A 24,322-nucleotide genomic window follows, 5' to 3' on the forward strand; every position below is an offset into this window, starting at 1 on the left:
TGGATCATTTTCCATCTTGTTCTAGGAAGGAAATTAATCACTCATCTATTTCTTGTGTGTAAATCACCTGTGAAATGCAGGCGTATCCAATAGCCTACATTTGTTACGTTGCCATCTCTCGGGATTCAGGAAATCGGGTGTAATGAGTAGGCACTGGCCTCAGGAGGGGTATTAGAAGAAAGTTTAGCTGGGCAGGGGAGTGGTTATGGAGTAGAGAAAAGTCTCTCATCAAAAAGCCCTTTTAGTGACCAAAAACTGTATAGAAATTGGAAATTGTCTGAAAAGCAGGATTTGTTTTGAAGGGTTGTACATGTGAGTCACAACCAGCTCCACAAAGCAAGAGTTCAATGAGAGTTTTAATAAGATCTTCTAATAATAAATCTTTAATGAAAGCTGTGCAGTTTTGGAGGCAGTTTTGGATTTTGCATAGAGAGAGTACAAGTACACAAATTGGAAGAAAGCCTATTTTCAGTAATAGGTAAATCTTTTTAAACTGTGATTAAGGGGAGCGTGGTAAGGTACTGGGGAGAAAGTTCCTTGGCTGGGAATACAAGATCCTCTGTCACTCACCTATGTCATCTGTAAACTGGGCAGCTCACTGCAGTCTGTGCCAGAATCTTCTTCAGAAAGTAATGAGAATTATGGAACAATTTACTAATGCTTTATTGTGGGAAGACAGAAACTTTACGATGTCTTGGAGCTAACAACAGTCTCCCTTTTCTTTCATTTTGCTAGATAGCTTGCCAGACGAGACCATTTGAGACTTGAAGCGTCTTCTAAAAGCAGCTATTCACATACGGTTGAGAGATTTCTGCGCATCTAAGTTGCCTGTAGGGAGTAAAAGATGGGCAAGAAATGGTTGCTGTGATTAGTAAACTGTTTTATTATCAACATTTGGGAATTCAGGACAAAGGTAGCTGTGACTCACTTGAAAAGGAACTGAGTAAACTCTTGCTGCTAATAATTCAGCTTTGTTATAGGGACAGAAACATTTATTTACTTATTCCCATGAATAAATTTATTTGTATCACAAGAAGTTATAAATCTGTAACTGCATATGACTTGCAACTTTTGATCTATACGATCTCATGGAAAAAGTTCCGGTTTTGTCATCCACTCTCTGAATTCCTCAAAATTCTGCCTGAATTTCTTCTCTTTACATAAAATGTCAGTTGTTCTCTGCCAGCCCACTCTGTCTTATTTAGATATTTATTTAAAGTACGAATACAGAGCTGGTTCTTAGGTATTTGCTTATGTCTTTACACTATTTCTGGAAAAGTGGGCGTCCCAGTTTTAGGCATGGCTTCTGAATGGATACTGCTGGATTATAAGTAGCACAGAATAGAACAGCCGTAGGACAGTCATCAAATAGTCTATATTTTCTGCTGACTAAACATTTATGATCTCTTCTTCATCAACCATGAGGAGGAAAATGGTACACTTTTTCCCTATGACGAGTTGGCAACTGTTTCTGCTTTTTAGAAGGAAAACCTGGGCAAGTTTGGATTTGTTAGAAACTTCAATATATACTTCTCTTCACTCTCTTTTCATCTGTGTGCTTTCTCAGTCCCTGTTAAAAGTCTAATCTCGACAAAATGTTAGGAAATTTAACTTGTACCAGCTACTTTGCTCAGTACAGAGGTCATTATTGTGCTCAACAGTTATGACAGAAAACTGGCAAGCAGTACTCTAGGTTTCTGTCTGAGTTATGCTCCAAGTGATGTTGAACTGTTATCTCACTTCAACCATCTATAAATTAGAGTAACATCTCTATCACCGTGTTGAGTTTAATTAACTAATAATTATAAAGCAATATGAGATTGCTTGCTATCATTACAGCTATAGCAGAATTCAGCCACCGTAAGTTGATTAATTTTCTTGGAGTTATTTTTAATTTATCTTTTTCCATTTCAACCGCACACGAGAGAGAGAGCCTGTGGTGGGGAGGGGAAATCTCTTCTTCCTGTCAGCCCTCTTCTAGAAACCTGAGCCGTTTCGTTAAAAATAGGGTGCCCTTGACGAGAGGGACCACTTAGATGATAATTCTTTATAAGCACTATTTAGCACAAGTATCATCATGCTGTTTCCTCAAGAAAACAAGTGCTATGTCAGTTAAAAAAAGATGTCTAAGGGTACTAATTATGCAGACAAAAGTGCAAATGGGCCAGATATCTTAAAACAAGGAGTGAGATAATGACTTCTTTGGCAGCCTGTATTTAGTATATGCTGCATCTTTCCTTCGCAATTCATCTTTGAGCTTCTCTTTTTCTTGTATTTAGAGGGCTTTTTTTCTTTTTCTGTGTTTGCTGCACAAGAAAGGAGTCTTACACATGCTGCCAGGTCCTCCTGCTGTCAGTGTTGTTTTCTAGGCTCGGCAGCATGGATCAAGGCTAATCAGTGATGGCTTTCTCCGGAGAGCTCTCCATCGCTCTCCATGGCTCTGCATCCACCCAGCCAATTGCTCAAGATTCTGCTTGGTTTCACACTGAGCATCTCTGGGTAGAATTTAAACATAAAGGGTCAGTCTGAAGACGCCATGTTAAAATTAAGCAATTTTGCTCAAGGAATTTTAATGGAAAACTTCCTAGTGTGTATTTCTGGGAAGCTGTAGAACATGTAGAGAATTCTGCTCCTCACTTAGGCCAAACTACAGTATAGAAATAAAAACCAGAATGTGGATTTTGAAGTAATAGCTCATGTGCCAAACCTAGCAGTGCAGTCACAAGTGCCATGCACAAGAGGACCAAAATAAAAAAACAACCCAAAATAAAACCAAATATAGGATGAGAGAGAGAGCAGTTTGCGTCGGAGGCTGTTGCTTCATCCTTCACTCGCTTTATGGTTCTTAGTCCCTTTGGGATTGTAAATATTTAACTAAATTACCTTATTTAATCTTGACGTTATTCCTCAGAAGTATTTGAAGATTGCTTTCAGTATGCTAAATTTTAATGTTGGTGGGGTTTTTTTATGGATTGAAAACAGGAATAGTTTTCTTGCTGACCACTGGGTGTGGAAACCCTCAAAGGGCAAACTCAGAGTAAATGAGGGTAGAGACAATTTCTCTAGACTGAAGGCTACCATTTCCCCAATTGCAAAGCCCTGCCAGCTTTATACAGGGATAGTGGAAAGCTAGAAATGAAATGCTCTGCAAGAAAGATGCTTGTTTCTGTTCTGTTCTTTTAAAACACAGGGTTTTTTTCTGGTACAATTTTTTGAGTAATATAGTTACTGAATAGAATTACATTTTATTTTAAAATTTTAGCCCATAAGCATTTTCTGTCTCTCATTTTAAAAACACAAATTTAAGAAAAATAACTTAATCACTATCAACTGTTGGTTCAAGTTAATGTGATTCCTTTCCAGCCATGATCTAATTTCAATAATTAATTTACATCAGGCTATCTGTTCTGCCTGAAAATTATCTTGACAAATAAACTAGCGTGTTCCAAATAAGTAGCTTGCATTCCTGTACTCTACCTTCTTTCTACAGCTATTTTGGATATAAGGTACCAGTTATATGTGGTATTTCCCTCTTCCAACTTGTTCTACCACAGCTATTACTCTCTCATTAAATAAACAGAGCAGGTCAAACTGTTCGAAATTATGTGTTTTCCGTGGCAGTGGCTGGTTTTTCCCTCAAGAATTTTCCCTCTGCAGCTTGAAGCAAATGACACAGGGGCTGAGTAGTAGATTTGCATTAAAGCATTACTTGGCAGTTACATCATTTGGAAGAACGCAGTCATTACGAACACTAAACCACTCTCTCCATCGTGTAAAAGGAAAATGTCAGCCTACAGCTAGTTACATCAACTTGTGAATATACTCGGTGTGTAGGAAATGGAACAGGACTGTTGTATGATTCTGTAAATCACCTTCAGCTCTATGTTATAATGAGGGCGTTGTCAACACCACAATCTTTCACTTCACTGTCCTTAATTAAAGCACAATAATATCTGTCCTGTGCTTTACATTCATTGTCCGTCTTTTTCTGTCTTCTGGAAGCAGTAGCGCACAGTTGTCAATCCACCGCAGCCCTGCCTCTATTTCTAAAGGGAGAACAAAAGACATTTTGAAAAGATGTACTTCAGCTGGTTTACAAGTCATTTGACTGTTGCCCGAAAACTGTCCTCTTCTTATTCTATAAATAATGAGGGTAAACAACACATTATAAAATATCTGTGTTGCTTGGATGCCTTTCAACCTCCATGCTGGGAAGTAACAGGTTGAAATCCTGCAAAGATCTGCAATTTTTGTTCACAATATGAAAAAGTGATTTAAATCTGGGGGAAAAGGAGGAGAGTGCCTTGAGCAAACAGTAACTATCTGTTGCTGAAGATCCTGACAAATTTGGGGTTTTTTTGCATTAGCTCTGATTAAGCTCTTAAGTAACTCTAATCTTCACATTTTTGTGGGAAATATTTTCCATCAGGAAATATTAGGTAACTTAAGGGTTGATCTTTCCTAAATTTCCTTTCAGATTTCTTCAGTTAGGTAGAGAAATTAAAGAAAAGCCCTTTCTGATGCTGACACTGTGAAAGCAGTAGCTGAGGGCACTGTCAATCCGGGATAATATCTCCAGTGACTCACTCTTAAATGCTGGCCTTCCTTCATACCCTAGGAACTATGTCACCCTCAAAGCTTCTTGACATTTTCCTTCCAGGAACAATTCTAATCTTAAACTATGAATCTCACAAAGGAATTCCCGAATGAAAACTGTTTTCTGTCCAAAAGAAGCCCAGAGGATTACTGCTAGTTATGAGCTCTGAATTCCCCATCTCCAACTCGATCACTGCAGTTCACCGCAGCACGACTGGTTTGGGTGAGGTGGGGTTTCACAGCATGAGGAAAATTCACCTCTTCTTCTGAGGTTCAGCAGAAGCTGAAGGCTGAATGCCGTTAACACAGAATAAAACCTTACATGTCGTATAGATGTTAGACAGGCGTTATGCTGGTCCTCTACAAAAGCGGGGAGGTACTGTCTTTGCTCATCCATTGGAATCCTCCACTCCCTGCAGTGACTTCTTCACTCCTTAACGAACCCCACAGCTGCCTCAGTAACTCCAGCCCGACTGAAAGCTGCAAGCTGCCGAGCCCCCAATAAATGCCTTTGTAACCCACCATTGCCTGCCTTGTTCCACACAGGGATGTGGCCTTGTGGGGAATGGCACCTCCTGCAGATTGCTGGCTATTCTTATCTCTCTCTCTTTGGGGATCGGTAGCAACATGAGATACATTAACTCACTTTATGCCTTCTTTTGACATTGTAAAAATAGAAGCTGCATTAACATTTTTGTGAAGCTGAAGTTAAACTTGTCTTCTCTGCGCTTTTACTTTGGTTGCTGTCACGACATAATGCTTGCAGTGATTCCATCTGACAACTAATGAACCATGAATCCAAGGGAAGTTTAGTGTTTGATGCCTTCCAATGAGGGATTGTAGCAAATAACCTATCTTCTGAAATCTATTGTGATCTGGCTATCGCCCTTACAGTATTTGGCTGATAGTCCTGCAGCTGTATAACCTAACGGATGAGGAAATAAAAGCACAAAGAGTTGCTACCCGCTGAGAAATGTATAGTGATGGATTTGGACATTTAATCATTCCATTGCAGGAAAAGAGCTGCCTGGAAGCTGCGTGTCGTTTGTGAATTGCCCTTCTCTCCTGTCATTTCTCTCTACCGTTCTTAGAAATATTGCTAAGTGCAACCTTACTTGACAAGTAGTTTCTTCCATGCCAAGTCTGACAAGTGGGTTTCGTGTCTTATTTGTTTTATTTTTCAACATGTTTCAATAACTCTGATTTGACATGTTATTGCTTTCTTAACGGTGATTTGTAATCCTATACAAATTAGCTGTGTTTTATATTGACAGTGCGAGAAGCGAAAAACCTGATTCCCATGGATCCAAATGGACTTTCAGATCCTTATGTTAAACTGAAGCTCATCCCAGATCCTAAGAATGAAAGTAAACAAAAAACAAAAACCATCCGTTCTACTCTGAATCCAGACTGGAACGAGGCATTCACATTGTAAGTTTAATGCCTTTTAATGCAGTATCTTTGTATGTATTGAATCATTTATTTCCGTGTTGCATTGAAAACTCCTCTATTTCTCTCCTTTTTAGTAAATTAAAACCTACAGACAAAGATCGACGGTTATCTGTAGAGGTCTGGGACTGGGATCGAACAACCAGAAATGATTTCATGGGATCTCTTTCGTTTGGGGTGTCAGAGCTTATGAAAATGCCAGCCAGTGGATGGTAAGAGTTTCTGAAAAGAGAGAGGGAGAGAATATATCACAAAAAGTTTCAAACCAGCATTTTTCTTCAATATCATCTACCTTTTTTGGAGCTTTTCACTGTATCTCGGGCTATACATTCACTGAAAATTAAACTAAACCTAGGAAACATAGGCTGTATATAACAAAGGAGGATAATCAAAGGAATGCTTTTCTTTTGTGGTGTTCATGAAACTTCTGCTGGAGCCAGGAGCTGCTGCAAACTCAATTCTGTGTACATAGTCTTGTGATCCGAATTTTATTTTTATCTCAAATATGATATATTCATTACTAAGTGTATCATGTTATATATAGCTCTGCAAATTCAAAGTACATGGGAACTGATTTTATAAAATGCCATCTTATTACCTACCAAGCTAGGGGTAGAACTCATCATATCTTCTCAAAAAGTACATTTCATCAAAGATAATTGTTTAGGGCTATAGAAGCACTGGAGACAAAGGTTCCTCAGGGTTGATGTCTCCCATCATATCACAGGATGGGTGGGAAGAATTTCCTTGTCCATTAAACTGCCTTGGCAGATAGTTTGGGATTAAAGATCTAATTTTAGGTTTGCTTTAGATCTTTAAAAGCAGTTCTTTACATACTTGTGACATTGATACAAACCACACACAAACAACTAAATCAGATTTTAAATCTAACAGGAATAAAACTGTAAAGTCACCATTTTTTTCCTCAAATGTTCCACAGGTACAAGCTGCTGAATCAAGAAGAAGGTGAATATTATAATGTTCCAATTCCAGATGCTGATGAAGATGGAAATGCAGAGCTCCGGCAGAAGTTTGAGGTGAGAATTAAACACAAGTGGGTTCAACTATATATGACGTGCATTTTTCACTTCATTACAAAAAAAAAAAAAGCCTGTGAAAAGATATATATTAGAGTGCTACTATTTCTGTTGCCTGTGACAGCAGTATATGCTTTTGGGTTTCTTGAAGATTGGACCAAATGGTTCAATTCAGTAGTGGTATCATTTCTCTGACAGTTCAGCTTCTCTGCTGTGACACTTACAAGTTGGTATTTTAAAACATTTTATGTCAAGTATATGTAATAAATTCAATGTCTTTTAATACTTGCTGCAAAATCTGCCGGCCATTTTCACTAGTATCTACATTATTTGACCAATGAAATTCTCAGAAACAGCAATATTTTAATACTTAGAATGGTTCACACGAAATGCTTTTTTTTGTTTCAAAGAAAATATTTACAATGTTAATTACTGATTATTTGGAGCCTCAAAACCTTTGTAGAAGTCTGTCATCTGAAATTCTGATATCTTTAACGTGGGTATGGAAGTTTTTAAGGATAAGAGGTATTGCTGGTTATGTACAGAAAAGAAACACTGAAGAAAAGCGATACTTTCTGCAGTCGTCTTGCCTTCTGTGGTACAAATTGGAGTGCTTGTTAATCACAAGCATGGTCTCACTGTGCCATGCAAAGGAGTTGTTTCTTAAAGAACAGACTTAGCCAGCAACTCTGCCTCTTCTGACAGCTACAGCTCATATTACAGCAAAATACTTGCTGGCCATTAAACCCAGCAACTGGAACGGTATGGTTTGGGGAGGGAGGTGTTTTGCTAATGGCTGTACTGGATTCAGCTCATCTGACTTGACTACTCTTTCCAGCTGCATACACAGTATTGAATTTGAAGTATTCCAATCTGCAATATTGTTTTCTTTTTTTCTGGTTGAACATTTACGACTTTAGTCTAGCTGTTTATCCAAAAAGTAATTAATGTACCTATTGTGCATAAACAAACATGCCTGTTCCTTTCAACCTGAAATGGCAATTTTTTATGTTCACTATCAGGCAGAATTCTACATTGTTATTATAAAAGATGGGTTAACCCAAGAAAGTGAGGAAAAACGGCACATGTTCAACTTTCAAGAAGGAAAAAGAAAAGGTGCATCAATTTCTTCTGAACACATTTGGATCGGCTACCATACTTTTGTCTGCAGCATGAACTATGATTTTTGTAATACGTTTGAGAAGTATTTGAATCTCCATTCCATTTTCCTTTCTTTACAATTGTGATCTGACCAGTGTGATTTTATTTTGCTGCACTAGGTCATTTTCTATTCAAGATCATATTTATTTTTTATCCTCCCTAGAAAGAATAGTTTCAAAAGTAATTCTTTTCACCCCTTACATGTCTCTGTGCAATGTGCAGAGTCTGGAATTGGGTGGATATGTATATATTGGTGATATAGGTATGGAAATCTACCTAGTTTTTCTCAGGACAGAGACAGCACAAAGACAAGTCACTAAAATTGTCTAATTAAAAATGTCAGTTATTATATGCAATATGTTTGCATATTGACTTTACTGTCGCTTAGGGTTTTTTCTTAAGCCTACTGTAAATACATTGGTTGCAGAATGAACAGTCAGGGTTTATCTGTGTCCTGCAATGAAGTGGAGTAGAAATCCTGAGAGGTTGCATCGTGTAAAGCTACTGGACTGGGTCCCAGAAACAGCAGCTTCACATAGGGTCAGCTCTGCCTCAGAAATAATTAGTCTGTCTCAAAGTCTAATTACTTCAGCTTCAGCACTGTGTATTTGAGGCTTTCCCGGTTCTGGAGGTAGCCTGGTTGATGCTATTTTAGTGGTCTGAATCAATCAAGGAAAGGGAATAGGTTTTCAGCGAACACAGTGTCTCCAGGAATATCGTTTACAGAGTTGCATAATGAACAGTTTTAAAACTTAGTGATTATATATGGGAATATTGGTAGCCGAACAAAATGTGTAATTATAACTAGACCAAGGCTAGTATAATGCAGTGTTACATGGTAAAAGGATTTAGGGTCAACCTCTTAATCTCTCTCAAAGTTTACCACTGTGAGAAGGAACAGAGGGAAAGCAGCACCTTCCAAGTAATGTTCTTACTTGGTTTAAAGGGAATTACTGTGAAGGCTTATAAAAATTAACAGCACAGATGTCTGAATGGTGGTATTTAACTTATTAGCTATTCTGGTACAGTACATAAGTGGTGTTGACTCTGATCATCTTTTACGTTATTATCATTTATATCTTGGCTTACATAGTAATTTTATTTTAGGTACCCTATACTAAGGAACAAGTAGAGAGCACTGAGAAATATGCTGCTATTTGTGATTTAATGACATCATCTAAATAAATATTTCCACTGTTCTGAAATCAGCTTTGAAACCTTACAGGAAGAAGATTGCAGATCTTAACTGCCATTTTACTAGGGGAGTGTGTTTGTTGGGAAGATTAAGAATACAGATAGACCGAGAGGTCATGCTGGGCTATCTTCTCATTTATCAGTTCATAGACAAGAGTAACTTCAGAGTGCTTGCTAATCAAGTCGACATTTGTGGTGCTTGGTCTACTTTTCGATATATGACAGTGTGATTGATAACCAAGCTCCACTGATTTAATTTTGAGTACAAAATTACAACAATTTCTACAAAAGTATTGCATTGCTAATATCAAATAATTAAAATGAATAATGGTGGTCTTCAGAGTAGAGAGCTATATACAAACCTAAGCTATACAAGAATAGAGAAACTTTAGGATGAGAATTCCATTGCTTAATATTAAGAAAGAATAAGAATATTTTCAGGTAATAAAAGATCAGAGAACCAGTAGATGTGAAATTTCCGAAACCAGTTTCTGGTCTTAAGAGAAAAAAAGGTCTAAGACATTCTTAAAACTGACTTTGCCCTTTTGGCTAAAGTTTAGAAATGTGCTTAGTAGAATCTCCAGGAGTGCTTAGGAGCTACCTCCCATTTAAATCAATGAGAATTTTTGAAATATCTGTCTGCGTCTGTAGTTCAACAGACATCTTTAAGATTTGGCCTCAAGCTGTCATTGATTTCAAACTGTTTATGCAATCCTATCACATCCTTCTAGCTCCACTTTAACAACCCAGACTTCTTATTTAAATATGGTTATTAGTCACACAAATCTCATTGGTATGCTGCTTTGCTTACTGGACCTTCTGGCACAGATTCTTTAAGTCATTTATTCAATGTAAATCTACCATAAAATAGCTATACAAGATTATAAATAAATAAATAGATAATAGATTCAAACATTCTCTTCACTTACATTTGTAATTGAACAGTAAAAACTATTTGTCAAGAGAAGAAGTTTCCTCATGACCCATTCTGCCAGATCTAAACCAGCTGAAAAATCAACACCTGACTTGTGCCCAGTAGTTTTAGATCCTGTCCAACAAATGGGACCAAATTTGGAAAAGGAGAAGAGTTGAGGAGGACGGTGGTTTCATTAATGGAATCATGCAGTGACCTTGCTAAGTATTTTTAGGTTTTATTGCAAGGACTTTTATTTTTATATGCTGTCCGTGTATTATCTCTATGAAGTTGTCCAGTATATAGAAATTGAGGTATATTATGCATAGGTGCAGTGCAGTGTTTTCTATACAACAAATTTTAATCGATCTACATATTTTCTGGATCTCACCTGTCACTAAAGCTTACGAATCAATTTTCTGCTCATTTAGCAGTGTGATCAAATCTGTCTTCAGTGATTTATAGATGATACATCATTATTAATATTTAGAGATAAAAATATACTCCTGTAGGAAGTGGAGGCAGGATAAAATCTGTCACTGTTTTTCATTTGGTTTTAACCTTTGATTGTGAATTTTCTCTCCGGAATGGCATTATTTGTGGCCATCTCAAAACGAAACTCCATTCCCAACAGGCATATTCAGAATAATTGTAGCTGCTCCATAATTGTCCGTGCTGAGGTTGCCATGGGAACTCCACCAGTCCCAGGTGGCTCCGTGGTCCCAAACTAGCAAGTCTTTTCACTGCAGTATCTACTATTTGTTATATGCTTATTTTCCTGTTACAGTATTTTGCTAATCAAAGAAAAAAACAGAACATCAAAATAATGCAACCTTATTGTATTTTTCATACTTGGTTATGATTTGAGCAGTAATATGTTTTTGCCATTTAGAGCATTGTTCTGGTTTTTTTATTTGAGGAAAAGACACGTGCAAATTCTAAAACTTCTGTTGTAGGAAGTTATTTCAATTTTGTCAAGCCCTGTTTCCTGTAAGTTGCTACTTAGTAAAGCACTTCTTGATACTTAAATATCACCTTAGAGTAATAATAGAATAATACTGGTTTAAAAGTAGGCTGGTTAATTATTCTGTCTGTCCCCTTCTTTCCACATCACCATCACGGAAAATGTTATTAAAAATAAAGCAGCTGTTATGGTCCATATCAGTGATTTTTTTTAATTAAAAAAATAACGGAGTAGCTATAATCCTTACATGTGGATACATTTACCAAGTACAAGGTATGTTAAATGATGGGAGCAATCTGAGTCACTACAGTCAGCTTTGGTAATTGAAGTGATCCAAGCAAGTTGTTACAAGGGAATAGGTTACTGCTTATATAATTTTCATTCTAAGGCATCTGTGAGGAAGATAGGTAATGGTCCTCCTGGTACATACACTTAAGATGTCAGACATTTTCTTTTGTCCTAATTATTTCCTTTAGTGTAGCTCTCTGTGTGGGATTCAGTAGGACAAAATTGTCCCCTTATTTTCTGAGAGAGAGCTCAGACTACTGTCCCCACCGTGGGGATCCACGCGGGACCATTCCGGTGGACCCTGGGAGGTGCTTCCTTGGGGACATACATCACATCTGCCGCTGTGGCCACTAGCTGCGAATTGTGTTTATGTTAGAGATTTCAGCTGAGACATCAGGTGCGAGTGGCTTTTCATGGCTGTTAGTTTTGTACCATTCCATTTAATTAAGTAAATAACAATAAAATCACTCCACAATAAGATGACGTTATTCTGATTAGTACTTTTGCTGCAAAATAATTACCAGCCGGAGCGAGGGAAGGCAGGTGCCATTTTAATCTACTGGTCGACGTTGTGGGCCAGATCCATAAACCCGTGTGCAGTAGGAAGGCCAGGTGGTGTGCCCAGGGAAAGTGGCCATACTGGTTGTATGCTATATTTCCAGTCTCCCTTCTCCGGGATTGATCCAGGTACTAGGTAAAGCATCCAGGAGCAGCTCTCATTTACTATTGTCCAGTTGCCTGATTTTTGCTGCCCAGAAGTGACGTGTCCCGGCTTTGCAGTGTTTCCCAAGGACAGCAGCTGTGGTGCTGGGCACCCCGCGCTGTTGCTTTGGCTGTTCTCAGATCACCATTGCATGAGGTACGTTTTCAGCTGCTTTGGGCCGGTGGAATCGCTGACAAAGGCTATGCAGAAGCCAGACCTGTAGTTTCCTTTTGCAGACTGAACAGATCGAAACATAAGGAAAGAGGGAACAGAGTTCAGAACAGGGTAGATATTGTATCTGAAAATTGGAAATGTACAGTCAGTGGTGACATTTTGGTGACATCTCAGTGCTTCTAAACATAACTATTATTATGATCCTAAAGAAAATGTCTTTTAAAATGCCTTACCATTTTAAATATAAGAACAGGGACAATGTGGTGCTTGGCCATCAGGCTTGGTTATAAATACCTAGAACCTCTCCAGTGACGCAGGAGCTGTGCATATTTCTGCTTCTGATGTGCTACTAAACTCCTCCAGTATGCAGGGCAGCGTTTTGTTTGACCAAACTTGTGTGTTAAGCCTTGTGCAGACGAATTGTGAATTTACGAACAGCTAACCGCTCTCAGTCTGTATATATCTGCTGCATACAGAGCTAACATTGATTTACACCATCAGGCCTCTCTCTGCGGCACTACAGCTGGTGTTAAACGGTATTTGAAAATGTCCGCAGATTTCAAGGCACAATTAAAGCTTTCTGATGAGTTTCGATGTTGTTATAGCCTAACCCTAAAGAAACCACTTTCATTTATTTATCATTCCTTTTCTGAACATTAGTAAATCATTTCTGTTTGTTTCACTGCAGGTACTGCATTTCTTAGATCTTTAACACTCCCTTTAGGTTTTTTTTTTTTTTTTAAAGCAGTTTCTGGCTGCTTTATTAGAAAGGAGAAGGACAGTGCTTTCTGCATTAATCTGGCATTTTTCTGATACTCAGAACAGTTTTAGGTCAAAAGGACATTTTCTTTCTTTCCTTTAATCAATGGCCAGGACATCCTAGAGCAGTTTTAATTCTGAGCTGGAGGCTGGGTAAATATGCTGCAGTTGCATAGCCAGGGCCTTAGCAGAAGACTCCAGGGACTGTTTCGGTAGCTTGTTAAGAACTCAATGAGTTTTCTAATTAAATATGATATTTTCATTCAAAAAAAACTGTAGAGGAGCTTGTGATTTTGTTAATTTGTGAGTTACGTTCCTCTGGTCTCTGTCTAAAGTCCTGTAAGGGCTGTGAAGGAGACATTTCTTTTAAGTCTTTGAAGGAAGGCAATGTTTTTGCCCCAGAGCTGTTACACTGCAGTTACTTTACTCTTTTTTTTTTTTTAGGAAATAAATAAAAGATACGATCTCTACCATATCTGTATCTAACCAGTATGTGTTCCCATTTTGAAGCAATAACTGTAACTTCAGGCAGTTCAACAAAGGTGACATGGAAAAGAGAAATAACGTTGCTGACGCTTCATATTGTAAACAAAAAGATTAAATTTACTTTTCAGGAAACAGACACTGAGCTATACTGAAATCATGACCAGCCAAGATATCACTGGCACATCAATCCACACTCGTTATGTATATAGAGATATAAAAAGAAGAGCTGCTTTTTTTGGCCGTGGCACTCATTCCTATTTTTAAATTGTGCATATTTAATCATTAGAGAATAGTTTGCGGCATTATAGAGATGCTGTTAGATGACTCCATCTGTTCTGTACTATAGTTTGGCATCGGGAATTCCCATATGCAGTTATCTGGAGTTTCCCATCCACTCACCATATCTGAAACTAGAGAACTTGAAATTTCTTAACCAGATGACATACATCTCTGGTCTCAGTTCGTATCAGCTGGTGATTTCTGTAAGGCTTTTCTCAGTCTATGTGTTGTGATTTAAGGTGAAAGATGTACATAGAAAATCATATTGATAGCGGAGATGTCTTTATCCCTTATATAAAGGTTCAGTGTGTCTCAAAACAAGGCAATAAAAAAATCAAAAATAACTTTTGTGCTGTCACCCCTCTACAGTGCTCATCAGTTGTTTAGAGCCCAGACTGCACACGTCTATACATACATTTAGCTTTATGCATTGCAGTGGTTTAACAACATGAGGAATGTTTCATGCATGAAGCAGATGTATCTACAAGACTGAGGTTAACACTGAAGAGCAGTTCCGTGAAAACCTGTACTTCATTGTGCTATGCTGTACTGTGCTCCTTGCTGTTAGGGTGACAACGCCACGATTTCTTTTTTGTGATTTTTCTGTGCGTAACAGATGTGTCCATTTCTGTATTCTCGCTGCTGTGTCTTTATTTGTTTACTTCTGCTACTAATTGTGGTTGCTTTGCTCTGCAAGCCCTTCACTAACCAAGCAGTGTTTCTCCCTTTCCTGTCTCTTCCAGGACTGTCATGTAAATATCCACTTCTTCAAGGTAGTTTTCTCCTTGGTGTTCTCCTACACCTTTCTCTTCACACAACACTCTTTACCGATGTTCAAAGTTTATTAAATTCAATGTCATTCTCACCTTGTTTTAAGGATGCACTTGTTTTTTCCCCAGTTTAAGCTTTTCTAATGGTTAAAAAAAAATTGAAGTATGAATCTTCCTTAATTTGTCACAAAGTACTCCCCAGATTAGAAGCTTACTTACAAAAAAGGGGTCATCAAACCTCAGCAGATGCCTTTCCTTTTGAAGGAACTAGTTAAATGAATGCCACCTTCTCATAGAAAATGGAAAATGGTGCATCTTTAATTTGAAAGACACTCATGGAACTTTAAGTAACTTCCACAGATCAAATAATGCTCATGTTCACTGTATATTTAAACAGATAAATTTACATAATATAGCATGCATGTTTTATGATATAATATACTACGTATATTGCTATATGTTAGCTGGAGTATACTATATCATAAGAGATATTACCCATATGCACAGACGCTCTGATACCTGAAATACCAATTCACCTGTTTACTTCCCATTTTACTTCCTTCACTAATCACCACATCACGCAATTATTGCCATAAAAGATACATATCAGCATTGAGAACATACATGTGTGGACTTTTTGTTTGCATGTCTCTCTAACAAATTATCTTGCTTTATTAGGGCAAAGGTTACTGACACAAATCACGCTTCCAGTTTCAGACATTGGTTAAGTTACAAATTAAATTAAAATTCGAAGCTCCTGTGCTGTAAACTGTTTTAAGAATCTATCTAAGGTTACTGAAGCCATCATTATCTTCAAATAGTATTTTTACAATTTAAGTTGACCTAGATCAGTTTACATGTTATAGCTCAAAGCTTAAAATACTTAATTTAAAAATAAAATTTTGTTTTTGAAGAGTTGTTTATATTATTAATGCATGATTTTACCAAATGTTTTAATACTGAACCAGAAAAACAAAGACCATTTGTCATTGCCAAATATTTCCTAATGCAGTAATCATTTGTCATGCAATCAGTAACTTATTTTTTCTTAACCTTGATTCTTTGTCTGGTATCTTTATCTCAGAAAAGCCTGTACAGAAGAGGACTACCCTTCCTCAATCCTTTACACCTCTTCTTATTTGAAAATAAAATCACACGGTGGTTTCATTGATGAAACTTGTTTAATGCAGGGAAGTTGCAAGTTTCTCTGTTGAAATGTATTTTGAACCAGAGCAAAAGCTACCCTGAAAAAATGCATCTGGGATAAATACGAAGTTATGTCTAACATGGTGTTGTCACTTCATTTTAAAATCTAGACCTTGAGGTGGACTGATATAAACTGACAAAAGTCCTTGGTCACTTCGTGTTTTCATCACAGGAGTGCACCTAAAACCAGAGCCGAACGGTTCCCTACAGCTGCTGCTTCATAGGCAAAATTCGTGCTTAGTCCTTGTGAATTATAAACACGAATTCCAGCAAAGAAAGTTGGCACTCTGTTCTGATGTGAAGAGGAGACTCAAGAATTTCATTTTTTCATGGAAAAAAATGCTTTCTTGTTTGTTGTCTGTCTTTTCTCTCTAAATTATTACAAATCCCCGTTCTGCTTGCTGCTGACAGTGACTTAGCATCACTAACCTAAGCTCAGAGGCGTCACTGCATGCTGCATTCTACAAGCTAATCACCACTGACGTTAGCATGGCTTTGGAAATAATTTTGTAAGTAATCAGTTTATGTGGGACTGCCGGGGAGGTTATGTTCCCAAGTTTACAAGATTGGAATTGAAAGGAAACAGCAGGAGCAGATGAAGAAGGAAGGCTGTGTTCCTGAGGATAACGCAACACTTCTGAGCTAGAAACCAGTAAAATGTACAAAAATGAGTTTATAATATCATAGCGAATTTGAGAATGCTGTGAGCAAGGTCAAACAGCATAAATACTTGTTTATGAAATTATCAGATACTGGGAAGGATCACGCATTTATGCTGCTTTTGTTCCACCAGCAAAGTGTATATTTAAATAGATTATTTTCACCACATCATGCAGAAAACACCTTCATCTTTGTGTGCGTGTGTTTGTGTGCATTAAGTAATTCCATGGCATGTTAAGACTTGGATACAGAATCTCAAGGGTTTAAAATCAGTCCTAGTCTGCAGCTTTTCATGGCTGTTGCGTTTGGTCACAGGAATTTGCGCTAAGATCAGGTAGAACTGAAGTCTTTAAAGATTATTTTAGAACAGAATTCTATTATTTTTCGTCCATATCATAACAAGTTTTATGCTTAAAAGCAAATTCTAGACTCTAGGTTTTTTATTATTGAAAATCAGCAGTAGTTTGCATAATTAAAAAAAGAAGGAGCATATATAAAAGCAGTTATTTTTTTGACACTTAGGGATTTGTTGTTCTAGGAGCGTATTTGTTGTTTGGGGGTTTTATTACTGCTATCGTGGGTATTTCTGCAAGAATTCTTGAATATTATTCCTAGGCAGCCTCTTTAATTACATTTCATCTAGTTAGACACTGCTCTGTTGCAGGGGATAGCGTGCTTGGCAATAAAGGCAGAAAACAAAGTAGACTCAGGTGGCCACAGGATTATTAAACAGATTAAACATGTTGACAGTGCCAAATGGGTAACTGGAAACTTCCCTCTCTCGATTTCACTGCTCACAGCAGTGAAAAAGAAAAAAGAAAAATTGCATAGGGAATGTGATTATAAGCCCCCCAAAATAAGCAGCTCTGTTGAGATGCTGTATGGTATATTAAACTGTTGTAGTGTCCTTTAGGACTCTTACTGCCTTTATCCTAAGTAAGCATCCATTTAACTTAATGTTGAGCTTGAGAAAATAATTTCTCCTCGGAGTTAGAAACCACAAGAGGTCAGTAAAGAACACAGAATAGCTCCCAAAGCGAAAAGCTGTCTAGCAAAAGTCCTGAAAGAAATTAAATAATGCAAATTGTTTGTATGTATTTATTTAGAAAGATACAAACCCATTGAATTAAACTGCTATTTTGATAAAATTCAGTATAACATTTTTCATACAGCCCTTTATTCAAGATTTTTAACTGGCACTGATGATAATTTTTCCTCTAATCAAAATATTTATTAATTTGCAGCTGTAAAAGCGAGTGCTGCCTCTGCTCACCTTTATATTGCTCAGATCATCTTTACCTTCGGGTGCCTTTGACTTCTGTAATGACCTGCCTCTGTCGTGCTCAGCTTTGTATGCTAGGTGAGAGAAATGGACCTCCATGGAAATCTCTGAGTCACTAAGCAAAATTATCTCATGAATTTTGTGAACCTGCAAGGCGTTAGAAGAGGCATGGGTTCCAAATGCACAGTTCATGCCAGGATTAGGCAAAATAATTCAGTTTTACTAATCATCCAAAATTCTTTGTGGGCCACACTGCTTTCTCTTCTGTTATTTGTAACCCAAATTAATTTGTGGACACTCTGATACCATCGTTGCTACGTGATGAGCAAAGCAGTAAGCACGTGGGTGGGCTTCAGGAGTGGGTTTCCTGTGTTCTTGGACATGCTTTCTGCAAAAAGGCATTTTTAATCCTTTTCACATATGGCACAAATCTTTTTTTTCAGGCAAATCCTTTAAATAAATTTACTATTACTAACCAAAAGGGTAAACATGACAGAAGTTTAAGGGGAGGAGGAGAGGAAATTAGGGGAAAAGTAAACTAAAGACATAAAATACTCCATATTTAACTCCCAGGTAGAGTTTTATCATGCTCCCCGGTTACGTTTTTAGGAAACATCCTGTTTGCCTTTGTGCCTTTTTACTAGCAATGGGAATGATAAGAATTTTTTCTAGCTATTTTTCAATAACTATTTTAGCTATTGAAGTAAAAATGCGTTTTACTTCATTTTTATATATTACATTTTTCACTAATTACGTCATAGTTCACCGTAGTGACGTCACCATCATGAAAATAAATACAAGAGTGCAGCTTTCTGCTTATTTGCGTATTTTCAGTGTTCTCCTTGCTGCGAAGAAGTTTTGCTAGAATGCAATTTCACCAAGGAACACGTGGCTGAAAAATGATCTGTGTAAACCCCATGAACCCGTGGCAATGTCCGTGGTCCAGTGCTTCTCCCTGGTATGGGTGTGTCTTGCTGTGTTGCGGGGTCTCGTGTAGGCATCTTCAGGGTGCTGCAGTCTAATCCCAGCGTGCTCCTTTCTACATGCATAAATACGTGCGTATACATTCATTAGTGCAATACATTTCTGTAATTTAGTTCATTAGTTATTTGTTCTTGAACAAATAAGAACCAGTGAGAGTGCACAGTAAGGTGGGAAAAAGCCATGTGTTGCCTTCTTCTTCATAAGCATTTGTTAAGCCAAGGAAAGAAGCGCAAGAGCCAGAGACTGTATCTTTTGTTCTGTTTCACAGGAAATTTAATGCAAAAGCATCTCCCCAGATTGCTCAGCACATGTTTTGTAGGGAAACAGGTAAAATGGCCAAGGATGTTCCTTCCCTCCGTTGACTTGCAACAGCAAGAACAGGAGCTCAGGCTGGACCAAGATGTAACGCTCGTGCCATCCCCTCTCTGGTGAGAGCTGCTGGGCTGTTAAATCACCCGTAGTTTAGGTTCTAACTTTCTCGTTTCTCTGTTGTTTCCATGACTACAAAACTCTCCGCTAATGAATTATAAGCTTGCATTAGGTTATGGTATTAAGCTTAAAACTCAGTCTGATGAAGTATTAGGTCTTGCTGGGGCTTAGAAATGGGCTCTTCTCATTTCAAATTCTCAGCATCCTGATAATTAAGTTGTGTAAACTATGAAATTGGTAGTCCTTCATAACATCTATAATTACATGGAATTGGAAATGCAATAATGTAAGAAACAAGCTGCCACAATGATGGAGAACATTTCAGTGAATGGGAGGTTTTTTCCTCCAGATTTTGACTTGAAATTTATTGGATTTATTTACTTTATTAAAGGCTTGCTAACGGCTTGACCTGTTGATCAAAATCCCCACTGAGCTTTCGTGACTGGAAACCTGAGTAGGGCTTTTTGTCCTTCCTTGAGACCCTGATAAATTATTTGTTTCTTTTTTGCATCCTTAGTATGAGTTTTGCTGGTTCTGTCAGGGTCATCTTCTAGGGTTTGTCCGAGATCTGAGCTGCTCTGATGCTTCTTGTGTAGAGTCCGGGTGGCGACAGACTTCACTGAGCATCAGTTTCACGCTTGCAGCCAAAGCCTCCTGGGCCGTAGTAGTGAAACTTGAGCGTTACTATTCAGACTGTTCCCTTCCTTGTTTCTCACCACCCATTTTGCCATTTCTTTAAGTGATGTGCAGAGGGCAGAGTGATACCTGCAGCTCTGCTGTGGCTGTGGGTTAACTGAAGAATTAGGAACAGAAACATTGGGAACAAGGCAGGCTGGTGTGAGATGGCTTGTTCCATCACCCGGTGACGTTTGAAGAGCACGTTGGGGTCTAGCAAAGAGCTGGTGAGAACTTGCTGCAGTGTGAGGAGCAGGGATTGTTGGAGTTATGCAGAGGGACTGAATCCTGGCAAGAGGACATTCCTGCTCCACGGATCTCAAGAAAGTCTTGGGACCCGAGATAAAGCCTGCAGCAAGCCTGCTCAGTCAGTCCTTGGACTGCTGACCCTTATGCTGTCAAAATTGTGATTTTTTGCAATGGAGACTGAAGCCAGTGCTGCTCTCTGTTGTCACATCATTCATTTGCTATTTATGGCTGAACGCGACTGCATGGGTAAAGCAGTTGGTGCTGGGTGGAATCTGCTGTAGCGGAGGGGAGAGGATGCTGGTGCGTAATGGGAAGCAGAGCTGTGAGTCCCGAGGAGGCTCCGTTGCCGGGATCAAAGCTCTCAATTTCTTTTCCCGGTAGGTGTCAGTGGAGCCAGTAAGTAACAGATGAAATGTGGCGATTAAGCGTGCTGTTTCCAAACAGAAGTTGCGTGTGCTGTATGCGTATATACCTCCGCACATGTGATGGGAATTCAGCATTGTTGTTAAATATTTTTTCATTTATCACTTTCTCCTTTTGAAAATTTGTTGCCAGTAGTTCTCCCCTCTGGGCACCTGTGAACTTGCTAAGAGCGAGTTGCCTAGACAACTGAGAAATGCATCCTCTAGTGAACTGCACGTCGCAAGGCCTTTTGTTGGCTTGAGTATTTTTTCATGGGGAATGATGTGGGTTTCCCCCTTCTGAAGCTGTGCTTGGAGGGTGGCGGGGTGTGGCAGCAAGTCTGGGCAGTCTTGGAACCCCCTGTTTATTTTCCATATGGGAACACACCCAGTCTTGCTGAGCTGAGTGTTGCAAACAGCAGCGGAAGAGAATTAATGAAGGTAAGTGATACAAGGTGTTAAAGCACCAACATAATGATACATGGTCCATTGCCCTAAAGAGACTGAGGGTAGGAATGTGAATTGTGTAGATTATTTTTTCAATTCTTCACAAATTTTGTTTATTTATTGGCTAATGGGAAAAACGACCGATTCAGTCTTTTTGCTCCGTATTTCTTGTTTCTGAACTATAGTTAATAACTAGAAGGCAGAAAAGCCAATGTTCAGATCTATTGTTTTGTCCTATTACGTTGTCTTCACAGTAAAAAATCGGAAAGTTTTGAAAAGACTCAATGAAAACATTTACTGTGATTGAAAATTGAGTGCAATGATGGATTACTATTCCCTGAATCACTTCTTTTTCTTCTTTGCATCACACTTCTCATTAGGTTTTGGAGAAGACTTTTTTTTTTTCTCCATATCTAATTAAAAGAACAGTTGTTACACTTAGATTAAAAATAAATTGAAATCATTTTTACTGCAAAACCTGAGATATCTTTTCCAGAAAGCACATACAAAACTCCAAGAGACTCTCCAGTGTAACACTCTGTAACTTCTGTAACAAGAAGTGTATTTGGGCTGCATATATGAAGTATGTCTCACCTGTGGTTTCAGGGTAAAAGAACTGGCCGAGATAAGGTGCGTCCAAACCAGAGGAAGTAAGATGATGTGCATGTCTTGTTTTCTTTTAAGATTAACTCCTCTGCTACCAGTGCAGACTAATTTAACATACTGTTTTCCGGGTTGGTTTGCTGCAAGCTGCCTTCGTTGTAACAGTATTGTGTTTTTATCGAAGGTATTAAGCCAAGCAGTCTGAATGTAAATTGAAAATTATTCCAGTGCCTAGAATGCCACCTTCAACTTCAGCAAGTTTTAACATCCATAAAAAACAAAGACGGATTCAAGTAGGATTCTGCTTTTTTCAACTTCAGTAATGGTAGGAAGAGGCAAAATATCATTGCTCCTTTTCAATAAACTCTTACGAATAGTTTGAATTTATGTCCCTTCTGTAGTTGCAAAACTGTTTTTGCTCTGGGAATCTGGAAGAGTATGTTGGTTGCATGACGTTTTCTCTCTGCAATATTCAAAGCGTATCAGATGTAAAACTTATGGTAGAGCTCCGTGAGAGCGTGTTAAAACGTTTCCTGTTCTTGACCTTATGAGAATACACTAACGTACGCTGGCCGTGGGTACACAGAAATTAGAATGCCTGTTTTCGTGCTTTGCCTCTACAACTGGTAAAAGATTTATAAGTATTACCAGTCATTGGACCCTACATTAGAGTAATCTGAAGAAAAGTAGTTCTTCCTTGTAAAAGAGTTTGTGAACAATTTTAAGCAAGCTAAGGCATTCCTGCTATTATAAAAAGAAAAAACCCTAATGTATAAAATCAATAAAATGGTTTGAACTGTGATACTTGTAATGCTGTAAAGATGAGTAGGTCCCAAAATAATACAGAGCATTTTAAGTAAATCTCTTAGAACTGCTTTTTATGAAATATGCTTTCCTCTAAGACAGCAATCAGTAGGCTATGATTCTGGTTAGCTCTTCCTCCTCTCAGGTCTACCCCTCTGTCTGGTCCAGGGGGTTTCCATATTGGTCCTTTTTTCTAGCCATATCCAACTGTAAGAAAACCTGCTCCTCTTCAAGAAACTGAGTTTGTTTAGATAAACACCTGAGAAAATACATTTTCGGGGCTATTTATAAGGCCAGAGCTTGAGGAGAAAAATGATGGATCTGTGCAAGATGTAGAAAGCTCTGGACACCATTTAACAGTGTCAGCTTTAGGGAACAAGACATCTGTCTGTGGTATCCCATCTGGGTGTGCATCTCAGGTCCAGTCCCTGCTCTTCAGTTTTGTGTGTAAAGCTCTCCATCACAAGTTGCTCTCCTTACACACAGCTTATCTGTCCAAGAGAGCCCTGGGTCTCTTTATTCCTCTGTGGTTAGTCCTGTTGTGGAAATAGCATTCCCAGAAGCTCTGGAAATCACTTCTATCCAGTATCTGTCCTATTTTTAGTGCTTTAGTTGGCCTTAAGAGAGCATAAGCCTCAAACAGTTTCTCTTCCCTTCTAATAAATAATAATTCATCATGGGCAATCCTGGATGCAGAGGTGATGGTGAAAGTAATGGTGTGTGCTTTTACATTTCATTTATGCAAATTAAAATGCATCAGTAATGTAATGTTTTCTCTTTTTATTGTGCTCCTCTCCTTGACTGTATTTTAACAGTAGTTTTAGTTTGTAGTTCCCTCTCTGAAGTATCTGAAATGTATAAATTGTTCTTTACATGGAAAAACCGTGTCCCACGTGTTGAGGTGTTCAAAAAGCTGAGGAAAGGTGTTTTTCTGGCAAAATATCTGCTCAGCAAGTTATTTCCCATGTGGGTCATAACAAGAAATTAACATTGCTGTATAGAACGTCATTAAACAACTCCAATGGGCACAGCCAACTAAATATTCAACCAGAGGGTGAGACGAAGGCCCGCTCAGATGCCAGAAACCCTGCGGAAATGGCCACAGCATAGGGGTGGATGAGGTCGTCTCCACGTGCACCCTGAGCCCAGCACATTTTGGGTGTGTTTTCTCCAAATCTTTACTAAATCTTGTAAGCAAATGATTGTTTCCCTGTATCTTTGCCCATTGCTTGCAATAAGGCACAACATTCACTCACTTTGTAGGTTTTCTGTAGTTTAATGTAAAGCAATTTTGATATTTGAAGACATTTTCCTAATCCTTTAGTTGTAACCAGAAATCGTTAGTTGAGTTTCTGAAATACTTTGGTCTTGCCCCATATTCTGGGTTAAGTTCTGTAATAAAAGGGCAAGGTTAAATGCTTTCCTTAAATCCATCAACATTAGTTGTTAGTGCTGAGTTGTGACGTTTCTGCTGAATGTAGAAACTTCTATGAAGCTATAAGAGACATTTTGGTTTAGCTTTATACTTCAGGATGAGTTGAATAACATGGAATATGCACAGCAGCTTATTCTCGAAGGCAGGTAATAAGTACTAGATCTTTCAGGGTTTATTTCAAAAAGATGTCTTACTGTCCCATCAAAAACTTGGTGGCACAGGTAGCATCTGTAATGGCTTGACCATGTTTATCTAATTTTGTTTCCATGCCCATAGCTTAATTTTGTTCAAGTAGCTTTGGAAATTTTTTTAAATAGTACTAAGAAGAGACAAAATGATATGCCTGAGGCAAAGTCATAATTGAAGCATGCTGC

General features: G+C 38.2%; 1 protein-coding gene across 1 annotated transcript in view; it reads left to right on the forward strand.

Annotated features, from left to right (window-relative positions):
- The window catches only part of PRKCA (protein kinase C alpha), a 161,866-nt gene that overhangs the window by 107,800 nt on the left and 29,744 nt on the right, over nucleotides 1-24,322 (forward strand). Inside the window, exons 6-8 of the mRNA XM_087750664.1 lie at nucleotides 5,871-6,027; nucleotides 6,123-6,257; nucleotides 6,986-7,082. Of these exons, the coding sequence (XP_087606790.1) occupies nucleotides 5,871-6,027; nucleotides 6,123-6,257; nucleotides 6,986-7,082 (389 nt within the window). The remainder of the gene's footprint in view (nucleotides 1-5,870; nucleotides 6,028-6,122; nucleotides 6,258-6,985; nucleotides 7,083-24,322) is intronic.

The sequence above is a fragment of the Nipponia nippon genome, unplaced genomic scaffold (genome assembly GCF_047370975.1).
Source record: "Nipponia nippon isolate SJK-2023a ecotype South Korea unplaced genomic scaffold, ASM4737097v1 scaffold_14, whole genome shotgun sequence".
Classification (NCBI taxonomy): Eukaryota; Metazoa; Chordata; class Aves; order Pelecaniformes; family Threskiornithidae; genus Nipponia; species Nipponia nippon.